We start from the raw sequence: 22,097 nt of genomic DNA, 5'->3' as shown, positions 1-22,097 counted from the left end.
TTCCTTTAAAAAGTAGTATATTTTCCCCTTTGTACAGGAAATTTAGATTTTTTATTGATTTGGTCATCATGATAACAAACTTGTTTTGTTGCTTAGTCACAAAAATAGTGATTAAGTTCAATTGCATTTGTGTAGGATTGTTGAATTCTTTTAAAAACTATATCAGTTCTTTAATTTTTCTACTCTTTTTCATAGGAACACAGAATAATATTGAGATTTGTTCAGAAATTTTTAAAAACTACTCGTTTTGCCAGTTATTGGAAAATTCTGTTTTGAGATTAGCAAGCACTCTGTCATAATGGCTTATTCTGTGCAAACTCTTTCCTCAGGATTGTTAAAGGGCGGCTTTTCATTTTAACCCATGTTGTTTTACAGATAAAGCTCTGATGGCACCAAATCTTGATTCTTTTGGACGTGACCGGGCACTATATCAAGAGCATGCCAAGCGTCGTGTTGCAGAACGGGAGGCCAGAAGGTAATTCTGAGTGTTTGCTGCTGGTTTGTTTGGAAGGGGAGGAATCTGTTCTGTTTGGTTTGGGAACTTGATGTTTGTTATTTAGGACTCGTCGTAGACAAGCCAGAGAGCAAACTGGTAAGATGGCAGATCATCTCGAAGGCCTTTCCAGTGATGATGAGGAAACATCTACAGACATTACTAATTTCAACCTGGAAAAAGGTTAGATATTTATTTGGACATGAGATTCATTGTCAGTTTGGTTTCTATTTGGGTGGCTTTTCCCATCTACTCATTTGAATTTCTGTGGCCTTAGCATCAGAACTAGACATCTTATTCACAGTTGTAAAACTTTCATCCATTATTATTACTAAAAGACATGATGAGTTGTCAAAATTAAGGGTACAATACCATGTGTGGGTTTTATATAGTACTTGCATAATAGATGATGCTACTCTTCGGAATTGTAGGATTTTAAATGACTGGAAATTGTGTTGGATCCACGGCAACCCCAGAGCAGTCAGTCTGGTACAGGAAGTTGATACTTGGCGGTAGTGCACTCAGACCTGGAGGAAATCCCTAACTCTGAGCGTCCCCAATAATTTCAACCAATAGGAATAGTTAGTGCTTTTATGTGCCAGGCATTTCCCCAAGGATTCCCACATAACATCCTTTACTTCCCACCATTGGATACAATTATGTACAGCCGTTTGGAACTTAGTTGTAGAAGCTTCTTTTTTCCCCCTTTTTTTATAGTGAACATTTCTGAACATTCAGAAAATTTCAAAGAATAACCTATATACCTATAACCCAGATTCAAAATTTCTTAATCTTTAACCAGGTTTGCTTTCTATATGTGTGTACATGTGCATTATCTCTGTGTAATATGTACCTGTCTGTGTTACCTGTGTGCGTATATGTTTGTGTGTGAACCATTTGTGAGGAGTTAATATCACATCATGACACTTCATACCTAAAAACCAGCGTGTCTCCCAAAAACAAGGATATTTTTCTACCTAACCACAATACCATTATCACATCTAAGAAAACTAAAATTTCTTAATTATCATGTCTGTATTCAGTTTTCCTCGGTGGCACCCCAAAAAACCTCTTTTGGAACAGTTTTTGTGGTTATTTTGTGTTTTCCTGTTTTTTTTCCAGAGAAGATTCATGCTCTGCATTTGGTTGTTAAAATAAAACTTTTTATCTAGAATAAATGAGTATTCTTTCATATCTACCACCCCTTTCATACCTGTATTTTTTATTTAATACATGAACTTTTTTAAACCACTTGTAGAACATCTTCTGGATTTTCCTCATGGTATTGTTTAACTTGCTCTTCATCCACTATATTTCTAGTAAACTGGAAATTAGATCTGAAAGCTTGATTGATTAGATTCAAACAAGAGTACTTGAATGTTGATGTTGTGTTCCTTTTATTGCATAGCATCAAGTGACAAGTGTTATATTGTCCTGTGACTAGGGACATCAAGTTTGAACTTGAAAGGTTGTCTTCTCTCCCATCTCACCAGTGTAAAGATTCCCTTTCCAAGTCATAGGAGGCATCATGTAAATATCTTGTTCCTAAATAACCTGATACTTCTATTGCTGATATTTATCCATGTCAAATATTACAGTCACCAACAGACTTTGAAAGAAGTGATCTTATTGGTCACTGATCATAGTACGCATCTGTTTATGCAGGTCTGAAGTGCTAGCAGTGAAATGTGTACTCTTTGCAATTTCATTCACAGTTAATATACTGTGATAACTGAAATTTAAACCATGTTGTTGGGCAACTGTTATTTAACAACTATAGTGACTGAAATTTGCACATATTGGAAACCATGCAAAGCAAGGATCGTCTACACTTTAGTTTGCATAATAGACTAAATTTGGAATCTGAATTTCTCTGTTTATCCTTTCTTATCAATTATTTGTTAATGAGCCTATCTTATTGAGACAGCTACAAAGAAAATTCTTAAAATATTGAACTGTGTTTTTCCCTACTTCATACTAAAAAAATGGTTCTCTGGGTTATTGTTGTTTTTAGATCGCATTTCAAAAGAATCCAGCAAGATTTTTGAAGATGTCCTTGAGAGTTTCTATTCAATTGACTGTATTAAATCACAGTTTGAAGCGTGGCGTTCTAAATACTACATGTCCTACAAGGATGCTTACATTGGCCTTTGTTTGCCTAAGTTGTTCAACCCCCTTATAAGGCTGCAACTCCTCACATGGACGCCTCTTGAGGTGGGTGGTTTTGTATCACTGTTAGGAAGTTAATATGGCATTATGCCTAGATAATTTCATCTAGGCATATCTCTGAGATAGAGAAAGAAGCTTAAGCAAAATATTTTTCAGGGGAGACAGGGCATGGCACTATATATTATATTCATCAGTACAGATTGTATCCGATGTTTCCTTTTAAGTTCCATCCCCTCCCAAAAGCATTATCTATGGTTTTCCAATTTATATTCAGTGCTTTTTTCAGTTAGTTAAGTTACATGGAGTGATAGTAAGAATTTGGCCCTTGAACCCAGAGGAACTTGAATCTAATGGACCAATCAGCTCTCAATTCCCTAGTCTGTTTTCTGAACGCAGGTATTTTATACATTTGTCTAGTTTTCCTGTTTATGATGGAAAGCTAAATCCAGTTTCTGTTACTTTGTCATGGCCATAAGTAGAAATAGCTACTGTTGTATATGTTTAGATAATCTTTAATATTTTGCAGGCAAAATGTCGTGACTTTGAGAATATGCTCTGGTTTGAATCTTTGCTGTTTTATGGTTGCGAAGAAAGGGAACAAGAAAAAGATGATGTAGATGTTGCACTACTACCTACCATTGTGGAAAAGGTGATTCTTCCTAAACTGACAGGTAAGTCTCTATTTTCTTAATTGAACATTTAAACACATCAGGTTTCTCAGATCTATTTTTAAATAGAGTTTTTAATCCAAAGTATATTTCCTACATTATATTATACATTATAGAAAGTACATTATAAACAATAAAGTTACCACCTGGCCTGAGGGTGGCCATGAATGATCCACAGGTGAGTTTTAGAGGCTCATGGAGTACCTGAAACAAAACAGAAATCCATAGTGTGGGGGGTATATGCATTTTTCAGGGGAGCAATTTCATCACTTCAGTTTCTTCAAACAGGTTAGGAATCACTGTTTATACGAACATATTTAAAATATTCAAAATAGTTTCAAGTTTGGTTAGAAATTCTTGATGTTAGTACGTCTACTAGGATACAAAAATCCTTTATCACATCCCATCCCACCCTACTTCCCATCTTTATTTTCACTGAGGAGCAGAGGTAAGAGGAATTCCATCCTCTACCTACATCCCTATCCCTCAAAATTCTCTCAGTTAAAATAATAAAAGATTGAAGTTTATATTGTAAAGAGAGGGGAACAATAAATCAGGGCTGGCATTATAATTTGAGAACTGCTTGACATCAGATTTAAGTAAGTTGGCGTTTGCCTTTTTATTTCTGCCTTTTATCAACACATTTTATTTTTCTTAATAGTGATAGCTGAAAATATGTGGGACCCTTTTTCTACAACACAGACGTCAAGAATGGTTGGAATTACACTAAAATTAATAAATGGATATCCTTCAGTAGTGAATGCAGAAAATAAAAATACACAGGTAATTTATTTATTGTCTTTGGAAAGCTTCATCCCCCACCTTTTGAAAATAAGCAGCTGTTGGGACAAGGGTGGTTATGTTCTTAAGCTAACTAGAAATTTGATTCTCCCACTTAGACCATTTCATTTTTTTAAAGCCTGAAATAAAATTTGAGATTAGTTTTCAATTTTTAAAGATCTGTATGGAAGGAGGATATTAGTCTATATAGCATCTAATTTGTACTCTTCTCTCTCACCCTTCCTACCACTTCATGCTCATCCCAATTTGACTGATCAAATGACCCTTTAAGAACTGTATTTTTGGGGGAAAACAAAATTGTAAAAAAAAATTACTGGAATGGGTCACAATTGATATGATAGCCAGTACATTTAAACAATATAAAACAACTAATTACTGTTTTAAACCTAGCTTCCAATTGCTGTTCTCCTTCTGTGGCCATTCATAAAGGAAAAGATGCTATCCTCTTTATATATTGGGCCAAGGGGTTGAAAGCTTTCTAAATTTCTTTACTGCTTGGTACCTGTTGAGGGATGAACTAATAGAGTATTAAGTATCAATGAACCTATAGCCTTCAGTAAGGAAAATAAAAAGTTTGAGAAGACAGTTCACTCAAAATTCAACACACAATTATTAATAGTTATGTGACTTAGAATATGGCTTCTTTTTAATTTTAACTCTTTAGGTATACCTAAAGGCACTTTTATTGAGAATGAGAAGAACTTTAGATGATGATGTGTTCATGCCCTTATATCCCAAAAAGTAAGTAACCCTAAGAACGTTGAAGTTAATATTTTCCCTTTTATCCCATAGAAGACTTTTTAAGTTTTGGAAAACTGAAGGTAGATTAAAATATAAATTTTACCTGTTCAGTGTGAACCAATAGTCCAAAGAGTCTAGCTCAATAGGAAATTTGTTGCATTAGGCAGAATGAAGCAAATAGTGTTCTTTGTTCTCAGAATAAATTTCCATTACTTTTAAAAATTTTTATCTTAAAGCATCTAATTGTTTTTCAGTTTATAACTCACTTAATTTTACCTATTTTATTTGCATAGATCTTTACATATAGGAACCATGGCACTTACTACATATAAAACATTTATCATGTTTCTTTTTCTTTTACTTAGTGTCTTAGAAAATAAAAATTCTGGGCCTTACTTGTTTTTTCAACGACAGTTTTGGTCTTCAGTTAAGGTATGTGTCCATTGGCCATCAAAAACACTTAAGATTTTGCTTGACTTAGTAAGTTATATTTTGAAAGTATTTTAGTAATTGATTCGGTTGGTAACTCTGTAGGCTTAGATCTATTTATATATACAAAACATCCATTTTATAAACTGTTTTCCAAAAGTTTATTCAAGTATGTTGTTTCCATAGGAGAAAGTGAATTCTGAGTTCCAAAGTGGTGTCCAAGCTAGCCTACAAAATGCCTAGGTAAACCACATTTAATTTTTTCAGCAAATAGGGTACCATATATTTATCTAAATTCTATAGCAGTGAATAAGATAGAAAGGAATCCCTCATGGAGCTTACAAATAGCACAGTTTATAGATAGCAAACAAGCAGTCCTATGTATGATGAGTTATGGAGGAAGCAGTTCAAGATAGCATGGAAACATGTGACAAAAGGCATAGACCCTGACTGGTGAGCCCACAGAAGAGCCCCTTTCACCTTGAGGAAGTGATATTTAGATTACTAGACCACAAGAATTAGTGGTAGTTGGTGAGGTGAAGGAGAGCAGGGTACGCTAGAGGACTTAAAAAAATTCCAGGTGGTGGAGTTAGGGGCAGGGTAAGCCAGTTCAGATCATAGAAGCTAGTAGATAATGTGAAGTTGTCGGAGGCCATGGAAGGTATAATTTAGATATAGTAAAATTCATTTTCTTTTGCTTATAGTTCTGTGTGTTTTGATGAACCAATGCAGGCGTGTAAGCATTACCACAATTAAGATGTATAATACTTCCTTCATCCCAAAAAACTCCCCATGCTCCTTTGTAGTCAAGCCCATACCCACCAGCAACCTGCGATCTGTTTATTGTCCCTTTGGTTTTGTTTTTGCAAAAATTTCTTAGGGGTGAAATTCTATTATAGATAGTCTTTGGAGTTTGGCTTCTTTCACTTAATATAAAGCATTTGAAATTCATTCTATGTTGTATATATCAGTAGTTCATTCCTTTTTATTGCTGAGTAGTATTGCATTGCATGTTATACTAGAGTTTTTAGTTTAATTCATTCCCCAGTTGAGCAACATTTGGATTATTTCTGGATTGGGTGATTATGAATAAAGCTGCTATATAAACATTTGCATACAAGTTTTACATGTACATAGTACTCTGGGGTAAATATCTAGGCAAAACTTTTCCAGAATGGCTATATCATTTTGTATTCTTAACCAGCAATACATGAAGCTTCCAATTTCTTCTCATTCTCACCACACTTGGTATTGTAAGGTTTATTTTGGAGGGTAGGAGGGAGTATTTTTTTTTTCTAGTCTGTGGCTTGTCTTTTGATTCTCTTAACAGTGCCTTTTGAAGGACAGAAGTTCTTAATTTTGAAGTTCAGTTTATCACTATTCTTTTTTGTGGATTGTGCTTTAGGTATCATAGCTAAGAAATCTTTTCCTGATACAAGGACACAAAGTTTTCCTATCCAAAGCTTCATGGTTTTAGGTTTTACATTTAGGTCTATGATCCATTCTGAATGTAAGGCATGGTGTTGAGTGTCACTTTTTCTAGCACTATTGGTTGAAAAGACTATACTTTCTGTACTGAATTGCTTTTGCACCTTTGTCAAAAACCAGTTTGACCTTATACATGTAGGTCATGGAAGGATTTTCAGTAGGGAAATGACATGAACAAATTGCCATTTTTAAAAGATCATTTTGGCTATGTGGAGATAATGGATTGGAGTGATGAAGTATCTAATAATGAAACTGGGAGCTAGTGTTTATTGTGTATTTATGTGTCAAGCACTGTGCCACACAAGATTCTCTTGTTGAATCCTCACAACTTTGTTGGGTAGACTGTCTTATTCCCACTCCACTGAATGGACACTGAGGCACAGAATAACCTGCCTAGAGTCATCTAGTTGGTAAGTTGTAGAGGTGGGAATCTAACTCAGGTCATTTGGACTTTTGAACAGCTCTCGACAGCCAAGGTTCTGTGAATGAATTAGTAGCTAATACCCTAAGGCTTCCATTGTGTGTAATGAAATCTCTTCTTTCCTTTGCATCTAGAAACTAACTCTATACCATCCTTGGGGAAATTGAGTAATGTCATTCAAATCATTTTCTGTAGGCTTTAGTTCTCTCACAGAACCTTGTGTGAGACAGGACACTCCAGAGATCATACTCACTTGAGTAACTGCAGGGTCCAGAAAATGATGATGGTACTTCAGTTACTCTGAAGCAGAGGAGCTGAGAGAGATGGACAGATTGGAGGGAGGTAGAGTCACAAAACTTGAAGTGGAGAGGTCAAGAATGACATCTAGGTTTCTGGCCTGAGCAATTGGTTGGCTATATTGCCATCTACTGAATTAAGGCATACTAGGAAGCTAGAAATTTTCATGGTGAGATAGGGGGAGGGAGGAAATCGATGATAATGACTTCCAATTTATATGTATTGAAGTTGAGTAGGTTAAGATGTCAAAAATGACGTAACCAGGGCTAGTCCAGGTTCCTAAGATCTGGTACCATGCAGCTTTGTTGTTAAAAGAGAATTTCTATCTTTTTGTGAGTCATAAAGACTAGATTAGGTATATTTTGAAATGGAGAGCATTTATCTAAAAATCAGCCCTACCCAATAATACTTTTCTTCCTCATTAGCGATTATTTTTTGTTTTAAATTTAATGTGTACAAAAAACTATGTATAATGTCCTTATGCTTATAGTTTTTATATAAGTATAAAAACAAATGTACAAATTACCAAATCTAAAAATTCAAAATAGTATTAAATTGATGTGATGTGATGTGGTTTTGCTGAAATAAAATCCCTGACTGTTTATGATAGATTTGTTTGTTTCACTTGTGATTCTTCTTGGGTGCGATGTACTGTCTTTTGAGTCATTATTATGGATACTGATTTCTTTTTTAGAAAAAAATTAATTTTTTAAAAATAGCTTTCTGGTCTCTCTTCTTTATTGCCTATTTTTTAAACACCCCCCTCCCCCCAGTTGTCTGTTCTCTGTGTCCATTCGCTGTGCATTCTTCTATATCTGTTGTATTCTCATTAGGTGACTACAGGAACTCATTCTGGGACCTTCCAGAGTGGGAGAGAGGCGATCATTCTCTTGTGTCACCTCAGCTCCCTAGTTTGTTGCGTCTCATATTGTTTCTTCTCTGTGTCCCTTTTTGTTGTGTCATCTTGCTGCATCAGCTCTCCATGTGGGCGGCACCACTCCTGGGTGAGCTGCACTCCTGTGCTGGGTGGCACTCCTAGCATAGGGGGCAGGTCTGTAAGGAGGGCACTCCTCCACAGAGCGGCAGTCCTACGCGGGGGGCACCCCTGTGTGGGGCAGCACTCCTTGAGCACGGCAGCACTCTGCATGGGCTACTTCGCCACGCAGGCCAGGAGTCCATGGGTATCCATCCCTGGACTTCCTGTATGGTAGGCGGAAGCTGTATCTGTTGAGCCACATCCGCTTCCCAGAAAGAAATTTTAAGTGGCCACTCTTATTTTGGTTGGTCAGAAATGTAATATTGCTTTACAAAATATAATACTAAAATACTAGTACACTAGTATTTTATATTTACTATTAAAAATAGTAGTTGTTAAAATACCATTCTTCACTGTATTTAAAAAAAATTTTTTTAATTAGAGAAGTTGTAGGTTTACCAAAAAAATCATGTCGATTATACAGCATTCCCATTATTAACACTTTGTGTTACCCTCCCATTATTACCCTCCATTATTAACACTTTGTGTTAGTGTAGTACCTTTGTTATAGCTGATGAAAAAATGTTATAATTGTACTATTCTATAATAGTTCATAGTTTATCAATATATTTTTCCCCATATGCCACTATTATTTATCCCTTGTGTTAGGGTGGTATATTTGCTCAAATTCATGAAAGATCATTTTTTTAATTGTACTACCCAATAATACTTTGTGCAATGATGGAAATGTTCCATGTCTATGCTTTCCAATACTGTAGACACTAGCCACATGTGGCTACTTAAATTTTAAATAATTAAAATTAAGATTCTAGGAAGTATTTGGACCCTTTAAAAGTGCATATCAATACTTTGGCAAGACAGTATAACATCCATTGGATTTCAGGTGGTGGTGTAGTATGTAACAAATTTGCTTTGTCTAATCTAATGCTTAACATTGCCTCTCAATAATTTTCTTTTCTCTTTCTAGCTATTAGGAAATTTTCTTCAGTGGTATGGCATTTTCTCAAATAAAACTCTACAGGAGTTATCAATAGATGGTTTACTAAATAGATACATTCTCATGGCTTTTCAGAATTCAGAATATGGAGATGACAGCATCAAAAAAGCCCAAAATGTGAGTTAAATGTTATAACCAAAGTTACTAAAGCAAATAAGGTAAAATGAATTGTCTTTGTTTAAAGAGGGATTTGAGAATTTTGTGAAATCCTCTTTGATTATTGGGTATAATATAAGGTAGATTAATTATTTTGCCTACCCAGGTAGTTCCAAACCCCCCAGAGCATTTTTTACTGTTAGATGTATATGTATATGTATTATTTCCTCACCTGTCTATGTATTAGTTCTTTTGTAGAACCAATAAAAGTTTTAATTTTAGGATAATTTTGTAGCAGTTGCATGAATACTACTTTGAGTGTTACTAAAGAGTAGATTTTTTTCTCATTTAAAAAATTGTTTTATTTTCTACTTTATATACATGAATTATTACTGTTTAGTCTTTGAAAAAAAATTTTTGAAAGTCACAATTGTTAAAGAAAATATTCAAGTACAGCACAGTTTTTTCCCTCCTAAACCGTGTCAGAGTCTGATGTGATGACCCTCCCCACCACCCTCAGAAACTTGTATATATTTCCTAAAAACATGGATATTCCAAATAACCGTCAACATTAGGAAATTAGCATTGGAATATTACTGTCCCCTAATCCTCAGATCCCTATTCAAGTTTTGTCGAATATCTCAACAATATCCATCATTTGCAAAAAAGTATATAGGTCATGTGTTGCATTTAATTGTCATTTCTCTTCAGTCTTCTTTTATTTGGAAGAAATCTTTGGTCTTTCCTTGACCTTCATAACCTTGACACTTAAAGATGATAAACCAGTTATTTTGTAGAACGTCCTCAATTTGGGTCTGTCCAGGTTTTTTTCTCATGATTAGATTCAGGTTCTGTTCTATATCTTTGGCTGGAATGTTCCCAAATTTCATCATGGCAGTCCCTTCAAGCTGGCTTCTGTGACCTTAGGACATGTTCCCTCATTTTGGGGGGAGCACTTTCATGCTTTCTAGTACAAGATGTTCCAGGTTCTTTTAGTACTTGCTCAGCCCTAGCCCTGGGATCTGTCATTTTCCCAAGGACCCCTCATTCCTTTTGGTGGTGAGCATCTTCTACCCCCTTTGTTTCTAACGCCCATCTGAGGCTACTTCTCCTTGACTGGGCTGTGATGTGCCATGCTAGGCTGCTGCAATACCCTTTTCACCCCACTCTGGGCCAGTGTAGCTCTCCCTGCCAACGTTGATGCCTGCTGAGCAGATTGTTCAGGAGGGGGAAGGGCTACAGTTTGCTACCTTTTTTTTTTTTACTTCAAAAGCTGCTGTTAGAGGAGAAATCAGTTCACTTAGGGCTTCTTGGAAGACTGAAACATGAAGCAGTTAGTTATCAAGTTTATGTCTCATATTTAATGTTGGACAAGTTAATTATCTTTTGCTTTGATTACCTGACCTGTCTTGGAATAAAACTGAGATGTATTTCCATAGTTAATGTGGGAAGTCAAATTTAAGAGAATTTCCCTTCAGAGCAATTGGTCTTTTAGTGAAATACATCACACTTATTATCTAGACTCAGTTTTCATTTATTCTGTTTTAACTATTTTATTTCCATTTCTCTTGTCTCTAGGTGATCAATTGTTTCCCCAAACAGTGGTTCATGAATCTGAAAGGAGAAAGGACTATTTTTCAGTTAGAAAACTTCTGTCGCTACCTTGTACACTTAGCAGATACAATTTACAGAAACAGTATCGGGTGCTCTGATGTGGAAAAAAGAAATGCAAGGTGATTATTTGTAATTGCTAAATGAAACCGTGATCTAGAGTTGCTTTTGTTAGTAGGCAGATATAATATTATTAAAATATTTTAAGCAGAACCATGCTACATTTTAGTGTAACTTGTATGTTGACTTAGTATTGGCAAATTACCAAAAAAACACAGAAATCTTCATTATTGCAATTTTTATTTAATCTTTTTAGTATGTTATTTATGAAGGTAGAAGGTATTAGGGAAAACCTGTTAAGGGCCTGCCTTCAGAACAGTGAATAAACCATTGTTTCCTAGGTCTCTTCCTTGAAGAATCAGGAGCACTGTTGTGCTATAAGGCTCTTAGGTGTCTCAGACTTTGGTGTTTGGAGGTTCATTATACAGATAGAATTCCTAGAAAATACGATCACTTAAACACAATATATATTTAAGGATATATCATAATTTGGGGGCACTCATGCTCCATGTTGGGATTTTCTTTATCCATATTATGGATAAAGAAAGGTCATCACTCATTGTTGAGAGCAGCTTAGTCATAATTTTTATCAAAGATTGCAAGGAAAGGAATGAATGAGCCTTTCTGTGGACATGTGATGTGTCTTTGGGATAAATCTCGAGCATAAAAATTAATAACAATAGCTAGGACAATATGGAAGAATTTTCTTTTTAAAAGTTTTGACTTCTTGTGCTTCCTAATGTCATTGTCATTTTTGTTTACTTCATACCATTAGTCATACCCAGTAACAAAACCCCTTTTCTCTTTCCTGATTCTCCTTACCATGGGGGGAAAAAACCAAACATGTTTTCTTGAGAGAAAATTGCTATCTTTTACAGTAAAATTAAAAACAAAGTAGATAGTAGAGATTTAATAGTAAACTTCTTGGTTTTGGTTTACATCTTAATTTCATCCATATTATGTCGTTTTGATTTTGGTTGTTAATTATTTGGTGCATTTTCTTTTCCTTCACTTTTTAAAAAAATTTATTGACATATATCACTCGTACATAAACTTAAGCATATAGTAATACTTGTGAACTTATGAAACAAATATAACATCACACAGGCACTTCATACCTCACTGGACCACCAACACCTTGCATTGTTGTGGAACATTTTTAACTAATGATGTAAGAGCATCCTCAAAATATTACTACCAACCAAAGTATCTTACATTTGGTATATTTTTCCCCCAACCCACCTTATTATTATTACTATTATTTTTTATATCATTTTTAAATGAACATACATAAACAGTAAGTGTATAGTAAAAGTTGTAGACTTAAAAAGCAAACATGCATAACATCACACAGGGGTCCCATACATCAACCCACCAACAATACCTTGCATTGTTGTGAGACATTTGTTACAAATTATAAAAGAATATCTTCAAAGTCTTACTACTAACTATAGTCTTACATTTTGTATTTTTTTCGCCCAGCCTACCCTATTATTTTTTTAAAATATATTTGTATTACAGAAGTTGTAAACTTGCAGACAATCATGCACATGTGCAGAATTTCCATACAACACCCCTCCATCAATACAGCCACACTGTGGTGGAACATATGTTACAGGTTTTGAGATAATAACATCAGATTTACCACTAACTGTGGTCCATGGCATACATTTGGCACACTTTTTCCAAGATCCCTTATTATTAATGCATTACATCTTTGGCATAGATGCACAAATATTACAGAATTGCTGTTGACCATAGTCTATAAGTCAACTCCACTTGTATTTTTGCCATGCTTCCCCACATTCCCACCACCCTGCAATAGTGATGTACATCTGCTCTAGCTCACAAAGGACACTCTTGCATGTGTACCATCAACCACAGTTCTCACCCACCTCTGGGTTTACTGTGTTACTCAGTCCCTAGATTATTCTCTAGCTTTCTTTCAATTGACATTTATATCCCTAGACTACCCTTTCTAGCCACTTTCCCATTTATGAACCAGTTCTTACTATAATGTGTTACCATCAACTCTATACATTCCCACACTTTTACAGGAAAGTTAATTAAAACTTATATTAATCATCAGTCATCCATCTCAGTCCTCTACTTACCTCCTTTAAGAATCCACCACCTACCACCAGGTCTTGAAGACGTTTTCCTACATTTTCTTAGAAGGTATATGGTTCTTTTATATTTAGGTTTTTGATCCATTTTGAGTTAATTTTTGTATAAGGTATGAGACAGGGGTCCTCTTTCCTTCTTTTGGCTATGGATATCCAGTTCTCCTAGCACCATTTGTTGAATGGACTGTTCCACCCTAGCTGGGTGAGTTTGACAGGTTTGTTAAAAATCACTTGGCAGTAGATGTAAGGGTCTGTTTCTGAACCATCAGTTTGGTTCCATTGATCTGTGTGTCTGTCTTTATGCCAATACCATGCTATTTTTACCAATATAACTAGCTAATGTGATTTAAGGTCCAGAAGGGAGATTCCTCCAACTTCACTTTTCATTTTTAACATATTTCTGGCTATTTGGGACCCTTTATCCTTCCAAATAAATTTGATAATTGTGTTTTCCATTTATTTTTTAAATGCTGGTGGAATTTTTATCAGGATTGCATTGAATCTGCGTATCATTTTGGGTAGAATTGACATCTTAATGTTATTTAGTATTCTAGTCTGTGAGCATGGAATATTCTTCCACTTAGGTCTTTTTCTGTTTCTTTTAGCAATGCATTATAGTTTTCTGAATACAAGTCCTTTACATCCTTGGTTAAGTTTATTCCTAAATATTTGATTTTTTAGTCACTATTGTAAGTGGAATTTTTTTCCTGACTTCTTCCTCAGAGTGTATTACGAATGTCTTTTAAAGTGTATTTCACGTGATACGAATATAGCTACTCCAGCTTTTTGTCGTTGTTGTTGTTACCTCATGCGTGGAATATCTTTTTCCAACCTTTCACTTTCAATTTTTTGGTATCCTTGGTCTAAGGTGAGTCTCTTGTAGACAGCATATAGATGGCTCATATTTTTTTATCCATTCTGCTAGTCTGTGTTTTGTTTGGGGACTTTAATCCATTAGCATTTGATGTTATTACTGTAAAGGCAGTTCTTTTTTCACCCTTTTTGACCTTTCGGTTTTATCTGTCATATTTTATTTTCACCACTCTTTTGAGATTGTTACTTTTATTGATAAAATCTTCATTGCTAGACTCTCTTCCAAGCTTTCCTCTTACTTTTCATACTATAGCACATCTTTTTGTATTTCCTCCAAGGCTGGTCTCTTTTTTATAAACTTAGTTTCTGTTTATCCGTGAATGTTCTAAAGTCACCCTCATTTTGAAACAGTGTTGCTGGATATAAGATTCTTGGCTGGAAGTTTTTCTCTTGCAGTGTCTTAAGTATATCATACCACTGTCTTCTTGCCTCCATGGTTTCTAATGAGAAATCTGCACTTAATCTTATTTGGTATTGCTTATATGTTATACATTGCTTTTCTCTTGCTGCTCTCAGAATTCTCTCTTTGTCTTTGGCATTTGACAGTCTGATTAGTGTGAGTCTTGGGGTTTGTCTGTTAGGATTTATTTGGATGGAGTACTTTGTGCTTCGTGGACATGGTTATCTATGGCCTTCAATAGGGTTGGGAAATTTCTACCATTATTTCATGAAATAGTCCTTCTGCCCTTTTTCCCTTCTCCTCCTGGTACACCTATGACACGTGTGTTTGCACATCTCTGGCAGTCGTTTAGATCCCTGAGACCTTGTTCCACTTTTTTTCCATTCTTCAGCTGTTCTTTTATATGTTCACTTTTGGAAGCCATGTCTTCAAGCTCACCAGTCCTTTCTTTTCCCTCCTCAAATCGGCTGTTATATGATACCATATATTTTTAACTTCATTCATTGTGCCTTTCATTCCCATAAGATCTGCTATTTTTCTATGTATGCTTTCAAATTCTTCTTTGTGCTCATCCAATGTCTTCTTTTAAGATTTATTTTATTTATTTAATCCCACCACCACCATTGTTTGCAGTGGCTGTCTGCTCACTGTGCCCATTTGCTGTATGCTCTCTGTGTCTGCTCATCTTCTCTTTAGGAGGCACCATGAACTGAACCCAGGACTTCTCATGTGGAAGAGAGGTGCTCAATCACCTGAGCCACCTCAGCTCCCTGATTTGTTGTGTCTCCCGTTTTCTTTCCTTTTTGTGTCTCTTTTGTTGCATCATCTTGTTTCATCAGCTTGCCATACTGCCCACTGTGCCAGCTCGCCTTCTCTAGGAGGTACCAGGAACCAAACCTGGACCTCCTATGTGGTAGGCAGAAGCCTAATCACTTGAGCCACATCCGCTTCCCCCATTGTCTTCTTAATACCCTTAATCTCTTTATCCATCTCATTGAATTTATTAAGAAGATTTGTTTGAACATCTATGATTAGTTATGTCAACTCTCTTATGTCATCTGGAGGCTTATCTTTTTTTTTTAATATTACATTAAAAAAATATGAGGTTCCCATATACCCCCCATCGCCTTCACCCTACTCCTCTCCCCATAGCAACAATCTCCTCCATCATCATAAGACATTCATTGCATTTGGTGAATACATCTCTGAGCACCGCTGCACCTCATGGTCAGTGGTCATGGTCATAGCCCACACTCTCCCACATTTCATCCGGTGGGCCATGGGAGGATATACAGTGTCCAGTAACTGTCCCTGCAGCATCACCCAGGACAACTCCAAGTCCCGAAAACGCCTCCACATCTCATCTCTTCCTCCCATTCCCCACACCCAGCAGCCACCATGGCCACTTTCTCCACACCAGTGTGGAGGCTTATCTTGATTCTTTAACTTTATCTTCCTGTTTCTTGGTATGGATTGTAATTTTTTGTTGGTGTCTTGGCATCTGGCTTACTAGATGTATTTATTCTGGGTGCAGGTTCTTTGTTTAGTTGGGGCTTTCTTGCCCTTTCTCCCTCACTGGTTGTATAGTAGAAGCTGAGGATGTACTTGGTGCTGTCAGCTGTGGAGACTCAAGCTGCCCCTATTGCCCCAGGGACCAATGCAGCTTCTCCCACCTTTCTTCTTTGCCAGGGGTAGGGACAGAGCCCCAGCTGTGTGTAATAATTCAAGTTGTGCAGGCTTAGACTATAGTTGCCCAGAGAGACTGATGAAGCTTCACACCCCTTCCTCCCCTGCCTGGGGTAGGAATGGAGCTGCAGGTGTGGGCAGCAGTCTGTGCCATGTGAGTCCAGGATGACTGCATTTGCCCTTGTAGACTTCTCACTATTCAGTCTGTGCCAGCTGAATGTACCTGCAGTTACCTGGAGAGGTTAGTGCAGGTTCCACCAGCTTTCTCCCTGCCAGAGGTGGAACTGAAGCCTAGGCTAGTGCTGCAGGCTGATCTGGGTGAAAGAAGCTGGTCCTGACCATCACTGTGATTTTCAATCAGCCTGACTTCCCCTCATACTGGGGGCAGAGTCACAATGGCTACTACTGGCCTCTTTCCAATTTTGGCAGGCTCAAACTTTAGCTGTTCTTAGTGTAATTCTTTAGCCAGCTGAATTTACTAATCAGTAGCTGAAGTTGGTGGCTAACCATCTCTTCCTCCCTTGTTTTTGGGAAATACAGCCTCCTATTCGAGCCACAGAATAGCTCCTGAGGTGACTTGTACAGCTAGAAGAGGGTGAGCACCAGCCTCCATGTTGTGGCCTGTATTTTCCTGGAGATGCTGGAGTAGGTCCCCCTGCTTCCTCCCTGCCAGAGGTAGAGCTGGGGCTTAGGCCAGAGCTACAATCCCATCTGGGTAGAAAGAAGCTAGTCCCTACCAGTACTGTGATTTTCAGTCCTCTCTGCTTCCCCTCATGCCAGGTGCAGATTTAAAATGGCAGCTACTGGCTTCTTTATGATTTGGACAGGTTCAAGCTTTGGCTCTTCTTAGCTAATCAGTAGCTGAAGTTGGTGCCCAACCATTTCTTCCTCTCCCATTTTTTGAGAAATGGAGCTTCCAATTCCAGCCATGGAATAGCTCCCAAGGCAGTTTGTGCTGCCAGTGGTGGATGGGCACCATCCTCCGTGCCGTGGAGTGCTCTATTCATGAATCTTCTCTGCACATGGGCAGCCTTCTCCTCACATTCTTTCAGGGATGTCGCAGGATGCTCTTTGGGTCTCCAGAGCCCCAAACAGGTGCTTTAGGTAGCTCTGGGTGATTACTAACTGCCCTGCAGCACAAGCTGACTCTAGGAACTCCTTGCTCTGCTGCCATCTTGCTTGTTGTCCCTATTGGTGCATTTTTGTATGCTCTATCCTAGTTCCTTTTCTTTTGTTTTAACCTACATATTCTTGGTGGTGTTTTTATCTAGGTATTAAATATCAACAAACAGTACTACTTTTATATAGAAAAGAACTTAATTTACTACCTGTTTAAGTGCCTGCTCTGTGTAGTACATGTAAAGTGGGTTCCACTTGGGCTGCAAAGTTTTACAAATCACAATCCTATGCATAAAGGTCCTTAGGAGAGGAGAGGAGAGACGAGACAACTAATAATACAGCACACAATGTGCTATTTCTCAAGAGTGGTTCAAACTAAATATTAAAAGTCATTCTTAAAGTTTTCTCTCTGGTCCAGCAGCATCAGCATCACCTGGAAGCTTGTTAGAAAGCTTCACCACAGAGGAACTTGATCAGAAACCCTGGGGGCGGGGTCCAATAATCTGTTGTAACAACCCGCAGGTAGGGTAGTTCACTGATGCACATATAAGGTGATGATTATTTCATAAGTATGCAGGGTCACTTCTAGCTGGGGTGAAGAGGGAAACCATATTATGCTTTATGAATGGATTTTGGAGGAATGGAAATTATGCTGGATCTTGATGGCTTGGTGATAAATACACCAATGTAATCCATGTTCCAGGTATAGTCTAAAAGAGCTGGGGTGCAGATTTGGGAAGGAATGAGAGTCACAACTCTGAGGTAGTGTGGAAACAGATTGCCTTCTTTCCTTTGTAGGTATATAACAAAACTCATGGATCTGAATGAAACATGTGTTTTTGAAAATGGGTCCCCTGTCTCTGGACTAGTCATTTCAACATATGCAGCATTTCATTGTAGATGGATAAATAATCAAATTTTTGTTTTGCATGCTGTAGCTTATTTTTTTCTGTCCTTGAAAAGGCATGTTTGGAGAAAATTAATTGAAACATCTTTAAAATGGTTACAAAGTTAACAAAGCCTTTCTTCTGATTAATGAGATGTTACTACAATATTTCTTTTTTAGGGAAAACATAAAACAGATAGTAAAACTCCTTGCAAGTGTTCACGCGCTGGATCATGCTTTGTCTGTTGCAAGTGACCACAATGTGAAAGAATTTAAGTCTTTGGTTGAAGGTAAATAGATCTTTGAAACTGAAAGAACTTATTATTTGCTTTTAATACCATTCCCAGTGTATAAATTTTGTACATATGTAAAGTTTTTAAACTGTAAAATATTGATTTTGGTTTTAATACAAAGAGCATTATTATATTCAATACCGTGTCCTTACTTGCGATTTCTTCAGAATGAAAGGAATTTAGATTATTTCTAGGAGTCTGTGAATGTTTTCCTTACTGCTTGTCATACTTTGTTTACAGAAGTATTTTGTATGGTCATTCAAGTTAGCCCTCTCAGTAATTGTCCTCTGTAAACTACGTGTGCAGTGTAAATTGTATAATTATGCATATATATATTTATACCACCATGGAGTTAACTTTCACACTGGAAATTTGTGGTGTTTTTCTACAGAGTAAGTCTTTTATTGGCAAAAGATAATTCAATAGCAAACTGTCTTAGGGAAATTACTACACTGATGCAACAAAAGGGCTGGCAAGTGATTAAAATGTTCCTCACCTTTTGGTTAGCAGCTGCTATCACTGTAGCTGTGCTGCCTTAAAATTGAGAGTTGACTTGTCATTGGGTGAATGTGGAACTTTCTTCCTTGAATCAGCATTACTGTCAAATGTGGGTTTAATGTGAACTCTACGTAATATATGCAACATAGTTTTAAATGGAGCATAGAATTTAATTTTTAAAAATAAGAAATCCACAACTTAACTGCATGGTTTTGGGCTGACTGTCCTGTTTCATTCATGATTTTACTCCCTGCCCTGCTTACAGATACATGCGTTTGAATTTTGGTAATCTGTTAATATTTTAAATCCCACATATGTGAGTTATATATGCAATAAAAGATACGCCTTGCTCATTAGCCACACCCAGGCAATTAAATATCCATAGTCTTCTAAAATGTTTATATCACACTGTAAATATTCAGAGAACTTGTTTTAAAGTTTATGCTTTCTGATTCTGTGATTTTCAAAAGAGTAACTTTTTGGAAATTAAGGACTATTGTTTGATAATTATATGTAATTAAGCTTTAGCCAAGCATTAAATTAATTTTTAAATATATCATTTGTTGTATTTTGCTGGTGACTTTTTAGTTAGAGCCATTTCAAATGACTAGCATAGTGAGACTATTAGGAGGTCCATATTAAATAATATTTAGAACAACGTTATGCACTTTAATTGCTCTGTCAGTTTTATCTTTATTGTAGGAAATACTGGTTTTCCCTACATCTTCGTTCTGGATGAATTTTTTGTTATGCTTTATCAGCGTACTAAATAGAATTAAAATCAGAACATTTATTCTCAACTTCATATAAACATGTATAATATGTATGAAATGCCCATCATTTGGTCCTTGAACTATGTTTTTTCAAACCCAATGAACAGATTACTTTTCCTACATTTCCCTAAGAACTCTTACAATAAACTCAGACTTTTTTTCCTATGAAATCCATCAGGCTGGTTTAGTTTCAGGAGTAGGTTTGAACACCACACTAGAGCCTTCATGCAAGGGGTTTTTAGCATAGAACTGTGCATAAAACAAATAGTTCTCACATCCCAGACTGAACATTTTCCTTACTGAAATAGCTAAAGATGTTATTCCTTATGGAGGGAATTCAAAAGAAAAATTAGGAGGGTCACATTTTAATAAAGCTTAAGTTATTTTGTCTTTTCTCTTTTTATCAGGGTGGGGGTGGGGGGATTAGTCATATCATTTAACTTAATTCTATCAAAAGTGCCTAGAACAGTACCTGGTAGGTACCTGTGTGTGTTCAGTAAATATTTGTTGAATGAATCCATTTTCTAAATAAGGAAATGTAAGCACAAAAATAAGTTATTTATAGCTACATAGCACATTCTTTTCACTAGGTGTAGTAGATATTAACACCTTTTTTAGTTCCAGCATTCAGTTGGTTTATTGTACTAAGAATCCTAGAAATTTATAATCCATTGTAAAAGAAAAAAAAAAAATCTCTGGTCTTTGTCTTTTTGACAGAGGAAAGTGGTATGCATTTTGGTACATTTTATAGATATATTTTTTTAAGCTTATTGGGCTTAAAAAAAACTAGAAGAGGAAGTTTTTTGAAAGAGAAGGTTATTTGATTGAGGTAATGTAAACAAGTAGTCATAAAGATTGATTAATTGAAGACAAATATATTGGTGCCTCACCCATATCCCTGTTCATGCCACTGGCATCTTCCAGCAAGCACCTGCAACTCTGCCTGGGGGTTTTCTTTTGGCCTGTGCAACAATCTGGAGTGTCAGCAAGTTAACACTCCTGGAAGCAGCCCTCAGCCCATGAAGGAAAGGAGTTGGTCCAGATCATCCCCTGAGGAGCACACCCCAAGTTGACATCAGAAGTACCAGAGATTTAGATTGGGTGAAACCCCTCTGCGGGAAGAATGTGGAGGGAGCTGGAGGAGGCTTGGCATGCCATCAGATGGTGAGGCAGGTCTCACTCCTGTCAGGGAGAGAGCGGGACTTCAGTGTAGCTCTAAGAAAGTTTCAGCAAGGTTGACAGGGAGCCCTCAACCACAAGTGCCTTTTACAGGAGTCCTCTGCTGCTCAGGAGGGAACCTGCTTTTGGATTAGTCATTGGCTGAGAGCAGTCTTGGGGAAAATGGTCTGGTACAATTGGGGTCACTTTGTAGTAAGAAATCTGAGAGGTGCATGTTTAGCAATTCTGCTCTCCAGCTTACTATATTTTCTATTTGTAGGATGTCCCTTTTTCCTATTTAAAATCTTGTCCTTCACTGATTACCATGAATTTACTTAATGGGTAGCTAATGCTGTTTTTAACGTACTGTTCTCTTGCCTTTTACGATTACTATTTTCTCTTTAATCAGGAGCCATCTCTTTCTTTATACTAACAGATATTTGCAGGTCCTGATTAAAAGTTAGTTCTAGCCTTTATAACCTGAAAAGAAACTGTTACAGACTCTTAGTGTTTCCCAGATATGCCATACATTTTCTAGCATTTTTGACAGGAAAAGCCAAGTTATAAGCAAGACTAGGACCTGCTACTAATTGACATGGTAAACACCTATTAAAATTTATAATCTTGTGACATGTGGTATAATTTTTTAATGTCATTGTTCATGATAATCATTAAACGTCACCTAATAAATAAATTATTGCTGTAGTTCACCCAGGATATACTATTAGTTTGGGCCATATTAAATCATCACTATGTGAGCATTTTTTTTTTTTAATATTAAACTATTTATTAAAGGACTTATACAACCATGGGGATTGGCAAGTCTGAATTCTGTACGGCAGGCCACAAGTTGGAAACTTGACAAAGGTGATGACAAATTCCCCAGAAGCTGGACGTCTGAAGTTGAGATAAAAATTCTTCTTTCTGACTGCTGAAATAATCAGTTCTTCCTTTAAGGCTTTCAACTGATTGGCTGAAACTTCTCTCGTTGCTGAAGGTATCCTCCTTTGTTGATTA

General features: G+C 36.6%; 1 protein-coding gene across 2 annotated transcripts in view; it reads left to right on the top strand.

Moving 5' to 3' along the window:
• Window positions 1–19,705, top strand: part of PAXBP1 (PAX3 and PAX7 binding protein 1) — a 37,337-nt gene extending 17,632 nt beyond the window's left edge. Inside the window, exons 9-19 of one of the 2 annotated variants that reach the window (XR_011648698.1) lie at window positions 376–475; window positions 561–676; window positions 2,508–2,707; window positions 3,189–3,333; window positions 3,992–4,113; window positions 4,796–4,872; window positions 5,238–5,304; window positions 5,488–5,544; window positions 9,472–9,618; window positions 11,176–11,330; window positions 18,539–19,705. Coding sequence is in view for 1 of the 2 variants with exons in the window: in XM_058296174.2 (XP_058152157.1) it covers window positions 376–475; window positions 561–676; window positions 2,508–2,707; window positions 3,189–3,333; window positions 3,992–4,113; window positions 4,796–4,872; window positions 5,238–5,304; window positions 9,472–9,618; window positions 11,176–11,330; window positions 18,539–18,656 (1,247 nt within the window). In the remaining variant the exon portion in view is untranslated. The remainder of the gene's footprint in view (window positions 1–375; window positions 476–560; window positions 677–2,507; window positions 2,708–3,188; window positions 3,334–3,991; window positions 4,114–4,795; window positions 4,873–5,237; window positions 5,305–5,487; window positions 5,545–9,471; window positions 9,619–11,175; window positions 11,331–18,538) is intronic. The other variant, XM_058296174.2, reaches the window with a different exon arrangement.
• The last annotated feature ends 2,392 nt before the right edge of the window (window positions 19,706–22,097 follow it).

This window comes from Dasypus novemcinctus, chromosome 4 (genome assembly GCF_030445035.2).
Source record: "Dasypus novemcinctus isolate mDasNov1 chromosome 4, mDasNov1.1.hap2, whole genome shotgun sequence".
Lineage (NCBI taxonomy): Eukaryota > Metazoa > Chordata > Mammalia > Cingulata > Dasypodidae > Dasypus > Dasypus novemcinctus.
Note: the sequence above shows the minus strand (reverse complement) of the source record. Positions and strands in the feature narration are given on the sequence as shown.